The sequence below is a fragment of the Manis pentadactyla genome, chromosome 4 (genome assembly GCF_030020395.1).
Source record: "Manis pentadactyla isolate mManPen7 chromosome 4, mManPen7.hap1, whole genome shotgun sequence".
Taxonomy (NCBI): domain Eukaryota; kingdom Metazoa; phylum Chordata; class Mammalia; order Pholidota; family Manidae; genus Manis; species Manis pentadactyla.
In genome coordinates, this window is record NC_080022.1 from 59,587,846 (window position 1) to 59,608,972 (window position 21,127).

Genomic DNA, 21,127 nt, shown 5'->3' on the forward strand with positions numbered 1-21,127 from the left:
CTTGGAATTACTATTTGAGCATGGTGAAGCCTGGGAATCTGGCTCTATTCCAAACAAATTTTAGCTGGGGGTGGTATAGGAGAGGGAGAATGTTAAGTTCAAAATGCTTTGAAAGTTGCATCAAGTACTTGGAGAAAATAAATGAAAATGAAGGAGAAAGTAAATATTGATAAAATATTTCTAGTCTAATTGTTTAATTCTCTCAGACTAAATTAAATTGCTCATCACTCAAATAAGGCAAAGACTTTATTTTGACATAATTTTTTCTTTAATGCTTTAATCCAAAATAATTTTAGACTGATAAAAGAGTAACAGTGATGGAACAGAATCCACATATATGCTAAATCCAGCTCCCTTTAAGGTTAAAGTTTTATGTAGCCATGAGACAATGATGAAATGTTACCTATCAATAATCAATACAATTATTAATACTAATATATTAATGTTGATACAATATCATTAACTATGATTTTATTCAGATTTCCCATTTTTGCTCTAATGTCCTTTTTCTCTTCTAAGGTCCAATCCAGGATGCCATGGTGCATTTAGTTCTTATCTCTTTAGTCTCTGCTAGTCTGTGATATTTCTTTGGCATCTTTCATTACCTTGACACTTTGAAGTGTACTGGTTAGTATTTTGCAGAATGCCTTTCAATTTGGATTTCTCTGATGTTTTCTCCTGATTAGACTAAATTCATATATTTGGATAGGCCTTTCTCTTCCTATCATATCAGTGGTACATTATATCACTATGTCTTATTACTAGTAATGTTAACTTTAATTGTTTGGTTACAATAGTTTCTGTTATGTTTCTCTATAAAACTGTAATTTACTATGTTTCTTTTTTCATACTGTCTTCATTAGAATCAAGTCACTAAGTCCAGCCTGCAGTAAAGGAGAGAGGAATTAAACTCCATATCTACAGGGTGGAGTATCAAAGAACTTGTGGATGTATGCTAAAATCACCACAGTAATTAATACATATTTTGTGGGAGATACTTTGAGGATATGCAAATACACTGTTTCTATTTAAATTTTTTTCTCATTCATTTTAATATATATAAGATCTTACCTGCATTTATTACTATGTTGTTCTGATGGTGGCTTTCTGTTTCCCCTATTCCTATGTCTATTATTTGGAATTCTTCTGGAAAGAAGGAATGTTCCTTCTCCTTTGTATATGGATTAAGTCATTTATATACATCAGCTTGAACTCAGAGATATTTATTTTACTTTGGGTTATAATCTGATGTTATCAATATTTATTTTGTAGCTCAAATTGTTCCAGTTTTGGTTTTTTGGAGCTCTTTTGGGCAGTTCCCATGTACATTTGACATGTCCCTCACCTGTGTTTTTTTTTTTTTTCTTAGTACTTCCTTACATCTTGTCACCATCACCACAAGATGCTCCAGGCTTATCTTGTATTTTCCCTGCCCAGTAGAATAGGCCCTAGAATCAGCCATTTCTCCAAGGATACCTGGCTTCTTTTATTGGAGAATGGTATTAGAAACCAAATTCTGGGGGCTAGATGTGCTCATTGCTACTGGGGTGTCAGTGCTTCTAGGCTTCCCAGCAGGTAGTATTAAGGAATGCATGTATGTGCATTAACACATGTATATACACACACATCTAGTTTTATATATATGTATATTTACTAAATCAAACATGAGTTCATATTGATATTTGCAATTCCAATCAAATACTGTGTTATTAAGTCCAGCTTTGTGCCTTTACTTATTTGTAGTTTATTTCTTTGACTTGGGAAATGGGAAAGTGGACTTTCATTATTTATAATATATTTACTTGTTTGTTCAGTCTTGATATATAGGTAATATTAGTTTCAGAATTGCTAACCATAATTTTATGAGAAATGAATTTACCAAAAGAGTTCATTTTTATCTTTAACTTTATGGTATTAGATTAAAAGAGAATTTTACAAAGTCCCTTAGATCAACTCTTTTCTTCCTCACTCATTTCAGTGTGGTTATGTGACTTATTTGTTACATGGTTAGATTCACTTGTTACAGTCTGCATTTTATTTTAGGTTTCCCTGACATCCTGTTTGACTTTCTAAATTTACATACACTAAAGCTCACTTTTTATGATGTACATTTCTGTGGGTTTTGACAAAGGCATAGAGTCATGTATTCACTATCCACTAATACAGTACAAGGCAGAATAGTTCCATCATTAAAAAGTTCCCAGCAAAGTATTTGACACAAAGAAAACAATAACAAAAATAACAATACTTTAAGCTTTTAGTCAAATACCTAAAATATATATGTAAAATGTTTGCCAGATTGGACTGTGATTGGCTCTGGACAGATCCTACTATTTGCAGGATACCTAATACTCAGCAAAACACCATCACCATCAAGTGTACATACTTATCCACACTAATATTTATCAAATAACCATATAGTTTAGATTACCATTCCAGCAAAAAAATCTTCAGGGATTCCAAATGCTGTGTCTTCAAGATCTCAGCTTGGACCTGCTTTTTAACCCTATATTCTACCATTCCCCCTTTGCTTATTATATTCTACCCGATGGTTTTCAAAGTATTGTTTGAATACCAGCTGCATCAGCTGCACCTGAAGTCCTGATTCTATGGTCTTGATGATGACAACTTATCTGACATAGAAGTCATCATTTATAAACAACTTTAATATGCACTTTTATAAAGATTTTGTATATGCAACTTACAATGATCCTCAGAGATATTAAAGACACCAAGTTTCAGAGATTATCTCTGGCTAAAAGCTAATAAATAGTAGAACTAGGACTTAAAACAAAATATTTTTCAAATTTCTTACCCTTCCATTCTCTATGTTGATGCCTGTCAGTGCTATTGAGGGTAGAAGTAATAAAATCAACACTCATTACATATGATCATAATATGTGCCAGGCATTTATAATTTTCTATCACGGATCTTATCCAATTTACTGTCATTCTTTCAGTTCTGTAAGTTAAATTCTACCAGATGAGGGCACTAGAGGTCTGAGAGCAGAACAGCTTTCCCAAAGTCACCTACCAGATTTCAATCCCAGACTATTTATTTGAGCACAAATTCCATCTTCTTTCCACTAGGTCAAACTGGACTTTTGTTAAGGTGATTAGAATTAGCTCTCAAACTCAACATTTTGTGTCTCATGAAGGTAAACATTTTGGGTCTCATGAAGGATCAGCTAAGATTCTAATATACCTAAGTGAGAAAGAATTTGATGCTGTGAGAAAGGTGAGCTTGATATGCATTCTCTTCTCTGAAGTAGGAGAGATTCTCCTAACTTTTTCCTGCTAACCCTCTAAAAGCTGGACCTAAGGGGAAAACGTTTTAAGAGCTTCAAGAACAAATTTAGCTTTGCTAGCTAGCTAGAGCTAGGTTTGAATTAGTCTCCACACTGGCTATATGGAGTTAGGCAAGTTATTTAATGTCTCTGAGACTCAATTTTATGTTCTGTAAAATTTGAAATTATGTCATACTGATGTAGTAAGGACTAAGTAATATGTTTTGTAAAGTTCTTAGCCATGATCATTATATCAGGTCTTAGGACAGGCAACTCTCAATCTCACTAAGCCATTTCAACAGACCCACATTTCTGCTGAAATCTCAGAAGAGTCTTACAGAACAGGGTAAAACTATGTGCTCATGTGGATTGACAGAATATCAACCTCAAGCAAAATTTTAACAAATAATCCTAAACATTTTGTATAGTGAAAATAAAGTAGCTAATAAAACAAGCAGTCATTTGAAATAGATATGTTGAGGGCCCCAAATTTTCAATACTATTGTTTCTCTGTAATTTTGGTATCCAAATAAATAGCTAAAGGCAACCATGAATCCTGAGAGCACATATACTCAGAGCCCTGTGTGGTCAATCATGGTGAGTTCTAGAGTTTTCAGAATTGAACAGATGGTTTAGGTGTCATTTTAGTATCTGTTCTGCCTACATCAAAAAGAGAAAAAAATGACAAAGTATTCATTTTAGGTCTTTCTTTCATGAATATGCATAGATACAGCATTCATGAATCACTGAGATGTAGGAGACTGTTAAATTGCATTTCTGCTAGAGTTTAAAAAAACATATGATTAGCCATACTTTTGACTCTGAGTAATTACACTTGCTTATTTAGAGGTCAGTTTTTGAATCTGTTTCACTGCTGGCATGTGGGCTGAAGTGAAATACAGGCACAAAATTATACTAATGATAAATTATTAAGTTTTTTTATTCCCTTGCAGTCAAAAAGCCTTCTTGTTCCAATGTAAAGTGCCAAAGGTTTGATTCAGATTATCATGAATAAGTCATATAGATTACTTGGCAAAATATTAAAATGATAATAATAATAATTATGGTGATAACCATGATAATATTCATGGGAGAGAGAAAAGCAAAAGTTTTTTTCATTACAACTTACTCTGCTTTGTTACTATTCTTGTTATCTTCACACCCATTTGAAAACATGAATTTTCCTTAGAATTTAGAGAATATTGTTTTCTTCTTTAAAATACTGCATGTAAATCTTCAAGTTTACCTTGATATCTTTCCTAGTTTTAGAACAATGATAGCAACTATATTGCAGTGCTTACCATTACTCCCATCACACATTTGGAAATTAATTATCTGGGCTCCCCCCGCCCCCCACCACATAACCCTGCAGTCATTTTCATCCCAGCATTCAAGGCAGGCACTTCCGAGTAAACAGCACTAGAATCCAGAAGAAATCTATACACATTCTCTAGTATAGATTTACTAAGGCACAAGGCAGAATGTGACCTCTGAATTCTCACTTACCTTGGAAGTCGAATATTATTTGGATATTTAGCTCACATTTTACTCTATAGTTGAGGGGCTTTATTTTCTTCTCCCTCAAGCCACTTGTATAGTAGCACTGATTTGGCCATCTTTTGCTAGGTTACTGTAATAAAACAGTCTTAAAATCTCAGTATTTATTTCTTGTTCCTTCAGCTAGTTGATGGTAGGTCAACTGAAATTCTGCTCCTTTTCCATGTGTCTTCATTCTAGGGCCAGGTCCAAGGCATGTTTCTCACTGGGAGCATGCTCTTCTCACGGCAGAACTGTTGGTAGTTCTTGGGGCCTTTGGTTAGACATGGATGACAAAACAAGTCACAAGAGCCATTGATGTCCATGGGAGGGAGGCCTTGCGCATCACTTAGAAATTGGTAGAGATGAATAATGCTCTTACAGGAAGGGAGGTGAATATTTGTGAAAAATAATAGAATCTCCCTCAGGAATATAGTTCTTTGTTGTTTGTTTTTTAGAGAGCTACTGCTCCATGTAACATATTGGGCAAGGAAGAATAGGACTACCTTCTATGTAAGTTCAGCAAAAGAAGAATTCAAGTTTCCTGCTGACTCCAGAATATACTTAATCTCCTAGAATGACATTTCTATGACTTTTGTTTGGGAGTTGGCAGATAAACGGCCAGTGCATGGACCCAAGAAATGGTTGATTTTTTTTTTTCCCCTCAATGTTTTTATGCTGCTTTGCACCTGGACTCTATGAACTAAATCAGAGAAAGCCCACAGAGCATTTTTGTCGAATAATGTCCTAAATTCCCATGTAATTTTAATTACAGGCCAAGCTTAAATGGATAACTTAAAATATGCTCTAATCATACAGAGGGAGAGTAAATTATCTTCTATTATTTACTGAAAGAACTAGAAAGACAAGCAACTGGTTGCTAGGCCTTTTGCTATCACTCGGAAAATAGAAGAGTATCGAAAATGATACAACCACGAGCTTGCAGGACTGTAAGAGTGAGACTCATATTTATTTTTTACATTTTCTTAACAGAGGGAAGTTCAAAACAAGCAAAGGAATAGAATTTTACTGGGAACATTGCCTTTCTTGTGTAAAGGAGGGTGACAACTTGAATCAATAATTTTTAGTACTGGAGAAATGGCAGTAGGAACTGAAAAGAAGAATCACAGGGCTGAGCGAAAGTTTGGGGGACTTGTTCCAGCAGGTTGACATGAGACGACTTGAAAATGATACACTATTGGTGTCCTTTGTCCCGACTGTAGGTGATAGATGACTTTGATACAGAAAAAAACATACCGATCAGAAAAATAAAGCACAATACTTAAAAACTCCAAACCCCAAACCACCTTCTCAATCTATTATTTCAAAGTAAATATGTACGTATGCTAGGAGGCAGAAAGATGAAGGGCAAAGGCAGTTTATGTTTATTAAATACCTCTTTTCTTGCTACTCAAAAGCCTGGGCCTTGCCTGGGAGCATGTTAGCAATGCAGCATCTTAGGCCCCAGCTCAGATCTCCTGACTCAGCATCTGCCTTTTGACAAGATTCCCAGGTGATATGCATGAACTTTAAAATTTGAGAAATGCTGCTAGAAGATGACCAGCTCCTTGCTGGGGAATATATGTATACCATGTTATGTAATCATCACCACATAGTCATAACTTTGGATTCCAAAATTTAAGAATCAGAGAACTTAGAATCAGGTCTTATAAATTCTGCAAGATGTATACATGGTACTAGTGCATCCACTAGTTTTTATTTCCCCCACTATGCAATCTTCTCTTATTTTTATTTTTTGCCCTGAAAAACAGAGAAAAATAAAAGCTCTGCCTTCTTTAGTATCTTGATTTTCAACAACTTAAGACCCAGTGCTTCCTCTACTCATATATTTTCTCCTATCTCCTTCCCTAGTGTTTATGAGTACAAAGATGCACTCTAGGTACTTAAAATGAAACAAAACAAAAACACACTTTTCCTTTGTAGATTACAATTTTCTTTTGTAGTTCAAAGAAATAAGGGAAATTTTGATGAATAACTATGTTTTATCAATTGTGGATACCAAGAGTTTTCATAAAATTACCAAGGCAACAAATGATATATGAATATGATGGACTATCTATAGCTATGTCTCATAAGGATACAACTGGAACTCACAGATCACATCACCACTGACTCAGAGATAGCAAGGATTTAGAGATAATCTTATCCCATGCCCTGAGGATTTAGGTGAATTAGCAAGCTCTCCTAGTGCAGAGCTGTAGTTAGAACTCAGGTCTTCTGTTTCACACTTTGGCAGTCATCCATTGTTACTTCATATCACCCTACCTCTAAAGGGAATCTAAGAGTACCTGTCAATTAGAAATCATTAGGGAAGCACACAAATTTCGCCTGGTATTTTCAGGTGAAGAGCCAGTACTAAGATTCTCTCCTCACACCAGCCAATGACCCATTTACTGAGAAGTAACCAGGCAGAATAAAATGGTAGTGAAGAAAACTCTCCCTGATGGTTCCTGGGAGGAAGCCATGTTTCCACTGCTTTGAACCGCTCTATGAATTCTGTCCAGAACAGGGCTGGATCAGATTCCCACTGAGATCTTAGTTGACTTAATCCTTGGCTGGGGTTACTAGAGAATTATGGCCCATTCAAAAGAAAAGAAAAGGAGAAAAACTAAACAGCTGGAGTTTGTGTGCTTGTGCATGCTTCTATGTATATATACACAATAGTTTAAGCCTGACTAAGACTTTTACGATTCATGTCATTTCTTGTATACAGACTTCATCTCAGTTCTTAGCGGTTTGCAGTAATAAGCTATTTACTTAGCAGGGAAAATAAGTATCTCTCTCTATGATTGCCAACATTGTACTGGTCTCTGTGCAGAGCATATTTCCTCATCAAGAACTCAGGCCCTCTAAATAGGACAGAGCAACAAGTATTGGCATGCAGACAGGAACACGCGGAGTGCCAGCTGACTCTTCAGTTTCTTTACCAGGTACACAGGCACACAGAAAAAAAGAAACAGCACATAAGCTTAGAGGAAAGAAAGGAATAAAAAATAAGTATGATGGACGAAGTAGAAGTCTGAGATAGTGAAAAAGACAGAATGCCATTCGGGCCAGTGAGGGCAGATTAGGCTGGAGAAGATGATGGTCTTGGGAACACTTTGGGTAGCAATGTCCTCTTGAACAGACTTCTAAATTTCGTTTTCTTTAATTCTGCATATTTTGATAATATCTTTCTGCTAATCTATGTCCACAAATAAGTCAAATCACAAAAATACATGAGATGCTGTAACACAATGTCTGGCACACAGAGAAGGCCACCAAAGACAGGCGGAGACTGGAGTTACACTGCCACCAGCCAAGGGATGGCAGGATTGCTGGCAGTCGCCAGAAGCCAGGAATGGGGCATAGAACAGGTTATTCCTCAGAACCTCTGGAAGGAACCAACTCAGCCACACCTTGACTTTGGACTTCTGGCCTCCAGAACTGTGACAGAATAAGTTTCTGTTGTTTTAAGTCACCCACTTTGTGCTGATTCGTCCTGACAGCCCTAGGAAAGTAACGCACATATGAGGTGGCTGGATTTCTAATAGTACCTCCGACTTTTCAAAGTATTTGACTTTTTAATGTTATTTTGTCATTAGAAAAATGTATCAATAAGGTAAGACCAAATATTTTGTAGTATTTTGTGTATTTTACAGGTAAGGGAACTGAGACACAGCAAAGGTAGTGATTAGGAATACAATTTTTCTCCAACTTTTTAAAAAAAGCATTTATTGAATATTCTTCTCCATCATGTAATTTGCCATGGTGGTCTTTGTGCATCCTTTCATTTATTCTTAGAAACAATACTTTTTGTGAGATGGGTTTTATAGTCTCCAGATTAAGTAACATGCTTTTAAGTAACAGAGCTGGATTTGAACCCAGACCTCTCTAATCTTACGCTTTTAAACAGGAGTCAGCAAACTGTCTATAAAGGGCCAGGGAGTAAATACTTTTGGCTATGCAGGCCAAATAGTCTCCTTAGCAATTTCTCAACCCCGGTTGTAAGCAGCCATAGATAATACATAAGCAAGTGGCCCAGGTTGTGTACCAGCAAAATTTTATTTATCAACATTGAAGTTTGAATTTACTGATTTTCACCATGTCATAAAATATTATTCTGTTGGCTTCTCCAATTATTTATAATGGTAAAAGCTATTCTTGGTTCACCAGCCATCCAAAAATGGATAGTGGCTAAATTTGGTCTGTGGACAGCAATTTGCAGACTCCCTGCTTTAAATCATAACAAGACAAAAAGGGACCAGCTATGGGAAAGATATGGGAAATAAAATTAAAGATATACTCTAGTGGGATGCAGTGATTTTATGCATTTGAATTAGGAAACAAATATTTGGTTTCAATTTTCTTTTTTTGCTGTATTTCATGAATTCAAAAAATTTTAGGGTATCTCTTCCATAGCACAGGATGCAAAGGTGTCCCCTCTTATCCACATTACTGTTAAGAATCAGCTTTAACTGGCCAGTAAGGTCTTCGGTGAAAAAGTGAGTAAAGTTTTTGTGTAGAAGGATAAAACAAGTGTGGGCGGAAGCCAGAATGGGGAAGGATTTGCTCATATTAAGAAGAAACAAGGGAGAATGTTGTAGCTATGGCCTGTGTTACTTAGGCCTTAAACGAGGGGGAGTTGTTAAGAAATGGCCACGGGAATGGAGAGGAAGTGGTTTAGGAAATATCTGGGGAGTGGACCCTGGGGAGAACAGTTATGGGAGAATTTTAGAGGGATCAGGAGCCAGCCTGGAGTTGCATTCTTGCCAGCAGAGAACCCTGACCTCAAAATACCTGCAACGGAGGCATAAGCCAGTTGATCCCCAGTTCTGCCTGCAGGAGGGAATTCCACATCCTTTCCTAAAGCTCTTTCAGAGACTGCACAACACGACTAATTCTAGTTAGAGCAAGAAATGTTTATGTCCCTTCTTAACTCTTTTCACCCCATGGAAACCATCACATCACTATACTGACAGGCCATCTGGTCAGCTCATTGGAGGGCGTGACCTCAGTCTCTCACATTTGATGTTATGAGAGGCGGAATGCATGAACATCACACCCCGGAGCTGAGGAAATGTTTAGTGATGGCCCCTTGCTAATATCCTAAATCTGTGGTGGAGCACTCACCTCAATTTCTCTCTCTTTAATCACATTTAAAACTTTAATTGTAAGATAATCAATTTGCTATCACTTAAAACCTTTTTAATTGATACTGATGCAGAAGTAGAGAATACAGTGAAGTAAGAAATCAAAGGATTAAGTATTAGGATTCTAGAAGAAGTTTTCTGACTCCTTGAGGACAATTCGAGACTAAAACAGAGAAAAGAAGATGTCTTAATTTTATGTAGAGAAATGCAATCCCATCAATATTATTGTCTTTGCTTTTTGTTGTGTTTCCCCCCTTCTAATCTCCATTTCTGTCATATTACAAGACTATCTACTTGAGATAAAATGTATTAAGTATTGCAGAGGTCAGTACAGTTTTAAATGTGTATTTTTATGTAGATTCTGCTATGGATGTGGTAGCTGAGGATTAGAGAAATGACTTGAGGGAAGATTGTTCTAAAAATAATATTTCCAGCAAAAGGCACAAGTGACATAGGGATTGATAAGCATTTATTATTACCTATACTTTAATCTAATTGTCTGTGCTTTTCTGAAGTTAGGTTTTCTAGTAATGATTGCTTATAGGTAGCTGCTTTTCTGCTTTCTTGATACTAAGGATAAACCAGGTAAACTGTGCAATTGTTCTACTATCGCTTGATTTCTACATAATGTTCTACTAATGCTTGATTTCTACATAAGACGTGTAGAAATTCACAGTTTGCTGTATTACTCATTCTAAATTTCGTATTGTAATTGTTTTCCATCACGATTCAGCTCACAATAAAGTATATCAGCGTATGCAATACATAAGTCCAAAGATTTGTAAATGATAGCATTTCCATCCCACCCATTCAATTACACTGTACAGCAGGAGAAAAGGCATTTTTGTTTATTGTCAGTTAGATTATTAATTTCTTTGATTGCTTTAGGGAAGTCATTTTATTAAGCTGTTTATGAAGTAGGCAAATTAGGGGCCTCTTCAGGCTTCCTTCACGGGGAATATGCTTTCTACGTCTGAGAGCCCTAAGACCTCAGAGTATGATGAGTTTTAGGGGAGAATTATTTCTGCTAAATGTCTAGTCCTTGTATCTCTGACTGTGTTCTTTCACACCTGAGAGACTATGTGGAGACCGAGGTAGAAAACCTGGGAGATCAGGAGCGGGGCTAGGCTTCCACGGAGCCAGAGGAAATCCATAAATTCCAGGTACGCAAACTCAGAAAATAAGTAATTTGTTCCTTATTAGTCAGTCAGATATTTATTGACATTATATGATGAGTCCTGGGATGAGAACTGGTTTTTCAGTGGTAAATAAAAAACATACTTTTTGAATAAACACCCTAAAATAAAAACATAAGAATCTATTTATATATATATATATTATATGCATATATATATATATATATGTATGTGTAAATGTATATGTAGTATATAAAATATATTTACATGAATTATATATATTTCATATGTGTATGCAGGTATGTATGTGTGTACATACAAAACTATTTTTTGGGGACAAGGTAATTTTGTATCTGTTGTTTGGAGTAATGTATGAATTTTAGAATCTTAAATAAATAAATACATTCACATAAGAAAGAAACTAAGAAGGAAAAATTGATAATAATCTGCTGATGGAAAGAATAGTTGAAAGGAAGGGAAGGAAGGCGAAACAAAGCATGCCAACAGAGCTTCAGGTTGGAAGAGTGACAGGAAAATCTATATTTGTGCATTTATCAAGATACTTTCTTTGCATTTCAGAGAGAAATAAAGAGATTTTTTGTTATTGCTGTTGGAATAATTTGGTGAGTCTCCCTCATTCTTAAGAAAATTTTCAGTAATGATCTAGGTTACTGTTTCAAGGTTTTTAAAGTCACATTTGCTTATTTATTTTTAAAACAAGATAATCCAGTTTTGTTGGGGTTATACACGGTTCTTACCCTCACTAAGTGTAGAGTTGAGATAATAAATATCTGGTGCTTGGATATGGGTTACTTCAAGGGAGAGTTGCAGTGAGTCTCCCTGGAAAAGGAGACAGAAAGCATCATTATATGTGAAGTCATCGAGGAGTTCTTTTCCAGTTGAGCTATAAGCTGGTGACTTGAACTGTGTTTCGGTGGCCCTCAAAACAGTTTTGGTGTATGTGTGGCTCCCCAATAGGGTCATTCTTTTTCCTGTGGTGGTGGCTATAGTTAACAAGTACTAAGTTTAACAAATTTCTAATTTAACAAATTTCTAGCTTTATAACTGCCCCTGTTTCTGTGACTTTGGATTACTTATGTAATCAATCAATGCCTCAGTTTCCTAATCAACCAGATAGAAAGTTTCTATAAAGATAATTTTGGAGACCGGATTAAGTGTTAAGTACTTAGTGTAATTTGAATACTGCTATCTTTTTTTAAAATTACTATTATATTTTATTGAAGTATAGTTGACATATAATATTGTATTGGTTTCACATATACAACATAGTTATTTGATAGTTAAGTACATTTATATTAAATGCTCTCCCCAACTAGTGAAGTTACTACCTGTCAACATAGAATGATGTTATAGAATTATTTTAACTATTGTATATTGCTGATTTTTATAATCTGTTGACACACATACGAGTTTCCCAAGGGAAGCCCATGTTTTAAAGGGATTTTAAAAAGGAACAGCTTAATTTTTATGTCTTTTATAACAAGAAGCTGTTTCTGATTTGTTACATTATAGACTTGGATTTTATATACATGCTCTTTTCTTCAACAAGTCACATAGCTACATGTGTATGCCACCCTCACAGCCACTCACACAGAACTTTGTATTATTCCTTCTTGCCTAAGACTGTATCTAGCTCATTGGGGGTCTGAATATATCTTTTCTCCCACTAGCTCTGGTACATTAACCTGAGTAATATTCTAGTTCTGTATGGTGTTACAAGTAATAAAAACTCCTACATTTATAAACCAGAAAGTGACACATGACTATACTACCCAGTAGTTAAATGTACCTTTCAAGCAAAAGATATAACATGAAATCTTTGTATTATAAATGCATTTCTTATTTGTAAATGCATACTTTCAATGGTCAAATTATTTTATGCTTTACAATAAATTTATATATAATATTAATTAAAACTTTGTTTATATGAGGTACTTACTATTTTTTTAAAAGAAAATATTCTAAAATATTAATTGTTTTCCATCACTCTAGCCATCTCTTTCTGTTAATGCATGAAGACACAATGATTAAATTTTATAGAACAAATCATCATAATCCCCAGAGGAAAACTAGCTTAAAGTGTTTATAAGCTTCAACCAATTTGAAATGCTAGAGAATTAAAACATTTCATTTGTATCTGATAGCTTAGTCCAAAGTTTTTAAAATTGTTGTGCTTGTATGGGTTTTATTTGTTTTACATTCATGGAAAAATACAGTTTACTGATGTTTTTCTTTGATTCTAGCTATGTTAGCTAACTGCCAAATTAAACTGATGATGTGTCAAGAAGTAAAAGTTTTTCATTTTGAACCTTGAATTTAATGAACGAATATATTAAAGAGTGAAGAGCTTATATACCATGAGAAAATTAATATTAGAAAGTGGGACACATTTTAGCCAACAAGAATATTTTATCATTGTTTCCTTCTTAGTCATGAATAGATTTGGAGGCAGACTTAACTCAAGTTTTCTAAAACTCAAGATGAAGGGATCACATTGTGTTTAGTTATATCACAAAGCATATTGAGGAAAGACACAATCACTTCATTTAATCAACAGGACTATTCTCATAATTCCCTGAAGCATAAATACATTCTGAGTCAGCATCATGAGTTTACCATTTTTTAAAATAAATTATAGTTTTCTGTATGATTAACCAAACTGGTTTTGCCATGATTCATGTCAACAAAATAATTGACTATGACAGGCAAAACTAACAAAACAATAAAACATAGTCATAAAAACAATGAAAACCTTTAAAAATCTGAAATGTGAGATGATTGTACACAAAGCCGGTATCTTCAAAGGACACTTTTAGAACATATATTTTTTAGAAGTCAAGGCATAAACGAATATGCCTTGCCCACATCATAGCTAATTTACATATCCAGTATAAGCCTGGTGGGGAGGGGTGACAGACAATTCTGACAGTTTCAGGGGAAACTGAAAATTCATATCATGTTTAGGTAGTATTGTGGAGCTTTAATTTTTCAAATTATTTCTGGGCATCAGTCCTTCTTTTATATCAGAACACTGATAATTCTGAATTTAAATAGGTTTCATTTAGCTCCATTTCAAGTTGTTCATTAGAGTTTAAAACTCTAACAAGCCAACTAAGTATTTGTGACCTCGCTGATCTCCATTCCTTATTCTTAATCACAACTACTGAAAGTGTCCATTAGGCTTGCAACGTGCAAGTCTAAACAAAGGCAGAAAGCAGGATGCTGAGATTCTAGGAAATTCTAATTGCCCCTAGGGAAGAGGACAAGTAAACAACAGAAACACAAGGCTCTGCTCATCATCATTCCTGTTTCAGAGGGCGTCTTTGTCTGAGGTGAGCACAAGCTCAAAACACATACTTATTTTCAGGATTTTGAACAGGAGATTATATGCCTGATACCAGTACCCTGCACGCTGACTGCTTTCTCATTAGTGAGAAAAGCAAAGCATCTTGTGCTGCTAATTGCCGGACATTTTATATCAATGCCAACTTTTGCTTAAGCACTGATTTCCAGCATAGGGGCCAGGCATGTACGCTTGAGGTCCAGAGGCTTTAAATAGCAGACTCATGAGTATATGTTCATTTAAACACATCTTTCTGTGTTCAAGTTTATTTTGCAAATGTGCAAGTGCATTAACCTACTCTAGGTTGGAGTCATTGCTATGGAAAGAACACTAGTTAATAAATGTCTGACTGCACATATCATTGTGCTAGACATTAGTAAAGGAATAGACATGGCATCTTAGCTTCTGGTTTGTTACCTCTGCAGAGGGACCACAAGAGGAGTAATCAGTGAACACCTGAAAAAGGATAGCTATTTAGATTGGTTTGCTAATATCATCTTAAAAGCAATTTTCAATTCCTGAGATGACTGGCAAAGCAAATACCCCTGGAGGAGCCCACAGCTTAAAGAAATGTCCAGAGGAAGATAGGCATTTTTATAGAGAATCTCATTTGCTGGAGGCCTTCCCCTCCAGCATAGGAAGTCATGTGGGGACATTTGCTTGTGGTTTAAGAACACTGTGGGTTTATTAATACAGATATGGATTGTTGTATGTTAAGAATTTAAGTAGCTTGAGATTGCAATTAGGAAACTTATTGAACTAGACATATAAGAAATAAAATATGAGTTTATCTTTGCATGCCACCTAAGAGGACTGTAAAAAAGAACTCTATCTAGAAATAAACAATTGTCTCTACTAAAATGAGACCCAGATAGTTCATGATTACATGAACAGGTAGAACTGCTATGGTGGGGGAAAGGCACTCAGACTTTGGGATATCCATACTCTATAGCATCCTGATAGAAATTTGAAAGGTTAAAAGATTTAGTCAGGGCCTCTGCAGCTCTCTGTTCACCAACTAATGACATCCAGGGCTGGAGATACATGGCAAACCAGCAATCTTGCCAGACCAGTCTGATTTTATTTGTTTCTGTGTCTCTCCCTCTTGCCTGACAGTCTCTCCACAGGAGGGGGCGCAATACCCACTTGGGGGCTTGAGCCTACTTCTCACTTTTTGTTTCTTCCTGACCAACCTCTGGGTAAAGTGGTCAGCAACAAAAAAATAAATCAGAAGAAACTTGGTTTGTTGGAATTTTCAAAACTAAACATATTTACTTAATCCCACTCAATTTGATGAACAAGGCAAATGAATTTCACAGACATTGAGTGACTTCCTCAAAGTCACAGATCAAGGAATGGCTAAGCCAGGAAAAGAAGCAACCTCTTCTGAGTCCGAGGCCAGGTTTCTGATTTAGCCTTTAAGAGCTGATTCTCTGGGGCAGCAATGGGCCCAACTAAAAAACAAGCTATATTTTCTAGGCTTCCTTACAAATAAAGTGGTTAGGTGACACATTTCAGGCAAAGAAGTATTAGTAGAAGTCACTGGATGGAGCATCTGGGAAAGTTCCTCAGACGACGGTGGATGCAGCCATCCCATGTATGCCTTCCCATGGTGGTGGTGATGTTAGAATGCTGTCTGCCCTCTTGTGCAAATGACCCAAGAACATGCTAAGGGAGGTTGAAGGGCTAGATGCTTGGTACCTGTTAACACAGTGGTGTCAACATGATGGACCAATTTATCAATCTGTAGACTTTTAGTTGCATGAGGAAAACAAAACCACTAGTACGTTTATGACCCTATTTGGCAGACATTTTTTACTTGCTATGAAACTTCTCCTTAACCGATCTACATAAAGATATATACATTTATATGTGCTCACATAAGAATATCTAATTAAAGTCTCTGAGTCGAACACATCATACAATGAATACATGTTATCTTAAGTTAGAACTCTGAATACAACTGTAAAATTATGCCTGATAAAGCCATTGTATAATTAATTCTATCTTTGAGGCAGTGTTTTTAAGAAGAATCAGGTGGTGTGGCCTCTGGTTCGGGATCTACCACTAACTCTCAGGGAAACGTTGGACTAGTTATTGGGCCTCAGTTTTCCCAACCAAAATATTAGGGGTTGTATAAAATGACTCTTCTAGCTTTTAGGTTTTTGATTCAACTACTAGATCTTTTCCCTTCCCCTTATCTCAATTTATGATCCCACTTAAACTATGTTATGAATTAAACCTACATTTGTGACCCTATCTGAGAAACAGTCTCTCTTGCCTTGGGACTTTATACATACTGTTAGGATTTCTAAGTTCTTCTTTTCGCCTGGCTAACATTCCTTTATTCTTAAGGTTTCAGATTAGCTATCAATTTCTTTAGAAAGTCAAGCCTGACTCTTGAGTATCACATTTGTCTGATAACATGTTTATATATACCACACATTATATATTTCTTGAACATTGGGTTATGTCTGCCTTATAGCCATTGTAGTTCAGAGTCCATAATCAGTAAAGAAAAGATGAATGAATGCATGAAGGAAGAAGAGAAAGGATATTTCAATTTTTAAATGGGCTACTGAAACAATGATTTCCAGTGGAACATTGTTTTAATTGTGTGTAGAGGTAGTTTGACCAGAGTTTTCAAGTATATATTTATGTATGTACATATGTATAAGATTGAAGCCTTTTCATATTAGGTTTCAGATAAATTTGCTAAGTATATGCAGGCTCTGATTGGATTAGTCACATAAATTAATAGGAATATTGTGCAATATTTCATCTGGTTCAAAGAGTGGGAGGATAATTCATGCATGTGACTTTCAATGGCAACCTTCCTAAAAGTATTTCAAGAAGAAAGAAAAGCTCATTAAAAAATTTTTACTTAAGAATATTTTATTTTATTTTTATAGGATACCCAAATAATCAGCTGAGGAAATAAGCAATGCAATAATTGGCTGAGTTTTAACTGAATTGCTGTTGATGGGCTATGCCCCACCTCACCTGAATAACTGAAAATGAGGGAAATTAGCTTGCCCTTTGAGAGAAAAATTATGAAAGCAACAGATAGATATATGTACAATTACCATTTAAAGACAAAAAAGATGATACAGCAAACAGAACTTGACAGAAACCTGATTGAATATATTAGCATATCTAAACAAAGGATATGTAACTCCTAAGGGGAAGGAGGCAGAGATCTAGGATTTGGTCAGCTTCATGCAAGGGGAGGTCATAGAGGTAAATCGGGATGGAGGGCAGACTTAGAGAAGATGTGATAAATGTACCACTCATAGAAAAGGGAGCCAGAATTATCAAACTTTATGCATATTTTGTCCCACTGGTAAAGCTGCCATTTTCTGTGAGATGAATGAAGCAATGTTGATTTTAGACTACTGCTATTTAATGTTTAATTAATTTATCTCCCCCTGTTCTGATTCTATGCCCACCAAGCAACCTGCTGATTGTAATGTGGCATTCAGTGCCATTCTGGATAGTCAGAGAATGGTTGATACTACAGACTTCAAGTATTTTCTGTTCTCAGACAGTAATTTCTCAAGAAGAATTAATAAAATGACTTCTGATTAGGAGGGGCTTCTCATGTAGTTTCATTTTAGGAACAGAATGAGCTGATCATGCCAATATGAACATTATAATCCAAGTCAGTCTCTTGTTCAAAATTAATAAATCACTGTTTGGGGCTCTCGTCAGAAAAGATATTGTGGTGGGTAAAATTGCAATATTTCCAGAAATTCTTCCCTAGCCTTAGTGCATCTCTGTATCAATAGGTATTCCCAAGGGGTGGAGAGAATTAGTCCATCACCATATCAGTAGGTAATTACAAGGGGGGCAGGAGAGAGGGCACATCTGGACTGGAGAAATTGGTGGGACCCCTTTTCGCAACCAAGTCATGAGAGAAATGGTGAGCAGAAGTGGACGACTGCTTGTGAGCAATAAATGGATTTCTCCCACTTTATTTCTGCCTTTGACTGATTTCAGATTCAAAGGTACATGCCCTGGACTGGGAACATATTTCTCCCCAGGAGTTACACCTGGCAGTAGTTGGCAGGACCTCTGAACCCAAAATCTGTCTTCATGGGTGTGATGCTTGGGCCGGCTGCCCCTAGGGATGGTGAGGAGGTACCCAGAAACCCCCCTGTGGATGGTAGGGAGCCTCCAGTGACTGCAGTGGTAGAGGATGCAGCTTTACTTGGGAGCCCCTTATCCGTGGGGCTTCCGCTTGGGGAGCCCCTAGTGGGGAATTGTGAGATAGAAGATTGATTAGAAGCCCTGAGTGGCTGTGTAGCAGCCAGGATTGTGGGATGTTTATTTCTTGAGATAGTGGAAAGAGTTGTTAAGGAGAGAAACACACTTCAGCAGGAGAGAGAGACCCTTCAGCATTACCTGCAAGAGCTGGCCGATGACCTATGGGATGCCCTTAAGAAAGGGACAGTTATTGAGAAGACAAATTGCACTTCTGGAAGATACATTAGCAGTGAGGGAGGAGGCAGCAGGAAAAGCCGCACTGCAGGAGGCCATGGGGGAGGGGGAGGAAAGAGCGGTGCCTTCAGCTCTGGAGATGGTGGGGACCTGTGAAGAGAGGATGAGGGGGTGGGGCCGAGGTCTGATCTGTTGTGGAGGCCACTGCCGGAAGCACCAGCTCATCCCATAGTAGAGGCCAGCCAGGTTGTAATTAAGAAAATAAAAATGCAACAACCGTGGGCTCCTCAAGGGGAGGAGCCGCCCTCTCCCCAGGTTGTGGAGCACTCCATGCTCCGCCCCTATACCCAGGATGAGCTGGTGGACATGAGCAACTGGTTTCAGCAGAAGGTGTCGGAACCTCTGCCTACATGGCTTTTGTATCTTTGGGATATGGGGGTGGAAAACACTGTTATGTCATGTTCTGAAATGGGTAGACTGGCTTTCCTGACAACTCACCCTTCCCTCTGGCAGCAGTTGCAAGCTGCCCATCACACCTCAGGGAATCGGGCACTTCTGGACTGGCTGACAGCCACCAGGGCAGCTTGGCTGAATCAGGGTAATTTACATACTTACCCACTAGCTGGAAAACATGCAGAGCCCAGCAGGTGTTACAGAAATGAAAAATATCATCTATAATTTGGACTCCTAGGGCCCTGATGAGTTGTTCACTGTAGGAATGAGAAATCTGGTGCTCCATGCAGCTCCTCCATCTCTCTTATGTACTAAGCAGTGTAAATTGCCTGGGCACAAGGAAATTGGAGAAACTCTACATGAGTTGGAGAAGGTGCGCAGCAAAAAGCCCACTCATAGTCCTTTTAATTCCCCCGTGTGGCCAGTGAGAAAGCCAGATAGCTCCTGGTGTATGACCATGGACTACAGGGAATTGAACAAAGTCACACCCTTTGCATGCCATAGTGACTATTCTTGTCCTCTCCTATAGGGCAACCCAAAAGTGAGGCTATTCGTACTTTAGCAGGTTTGGGGGAGATTGAAACAATAAGAGCACAGAAGGAAGTACAGGCTACGACCGAAAGGAGAGGTGCAAAGGGCTCCATGAAGGTCTCAAACACCCAGATGTGGGTTGATTTGATAAAGGCCAGGATAGTGAAAGAAAAACTTGATGGGCAGTCCAATAGGATCTTGTTTGAACTGTGGAACCAATTAAAGCCAGAGCAGCAGTTTTAGCCACTGAGGTCCAGGACATGGAATCTGGAGGCAAAGCCCCATGTCTAGCCTGTATCCCTGCAGGACTTCCTGGGGGCAGTACTTAGACTCTACCTGGACCCTTACCCCCACAGGAGGACAACTGGGCATTGCAGTTTGACTGAGGGGGAGTCAAGGCCCCCACCTCGGGGGACATGGTGGGGACTGGAGGCCATATGTAGAATTGGCAATTCATTGGTCCCTTGTAAATTTACAATGTGGCTTAGCGCTGGTAGACACAGGAGCTGAATGTTCTTTGATTTATGGCAATCCCAAGTGTTTTCCTGGGACCCCTGTTGTGAAAGATGGCTATGGGGGTAAGGCAGTTAGAGTGAGGAAAGGCTAAATCCCATTGGTCATAGGGCATTTACCCCCAAAGGAGTATACTGAGTACATTTCTCCCATCCCTGAATATATTTTAGGGGTAGATATCCTGCAGGGCCTGTGGTTACAGACCACTGCAGGTGAGTTCAGACTGAGGGTATGTGTGGTAAAGGCAGTTCTGAGGGGACATGCTAAGCACCCACCTGTAGCTCTGCCTGTGCCTCGGTGAGTGACAAATACTAAGCAGTATAAATTGCTTGGGAGGCACATGGAAATTGGAGAAACTCTACATGAGCTGGAGAAAGTGGACATCATAAAGCCCACTCATAGTCATTTTAATTCCCCAGTGTGGCTAGTGAAAAAGTGAAAAGCCCTGGTGTATGACCATGGACTACAGGGAATTGAATAAAATCACATCCCCTTTACATGCTGCTGTCCCCTCTATAGTAGTCCTTATGGACACCCTCATTCATGAACTAGGGATGTATCATTATGTTGTGGACCTTGCTAATGCTTTCTTCTCTATTGACGTAGCACAGGAAAGTCAGGAAAAGTTTGCCTTCACATGGGAAGGATGGCAGTGGGCATACACTGTCCTTCCACAGGGATGCCTCCACAGTCCCACCATTTATCATGGACTTG

The 21,127-nt window shown here is 37.5% G+C and overlaps 1 protein-coding gene across 2 annotated transcripts in view; it reads right to left on the bottom strand.

Moving 5' to 3' along the window:
• The window catches only part of NEGR1 (neuronal growth regulator 1), a 922,397-nt gene that overhangs the window by 142,004 nt on the left and 759,266 nt on the right, over nucleotides 1-21,127 (bottom strand). The window contains exon 7 of one of the 2 annotated variants that reach the window (XM_057500326.1): nucleotides 5,778-6,057. The exons of the other annotated variant lie outside the window; for it this stretch is intronic. Within the exon in view, the coding sequence (XP_057356309.1) occupies nucleotides 5,948-6,057 (110 nt within the window). The 3' untranslated portion in view covers nucleotides 5,778-5,947. Of the gene's footprint in view, nucleotides 1-5,777; nucleotides 6,058-21,127 lie in introns of those variants that run through there. 2 annotated transcript variants of the gene reach the window in all.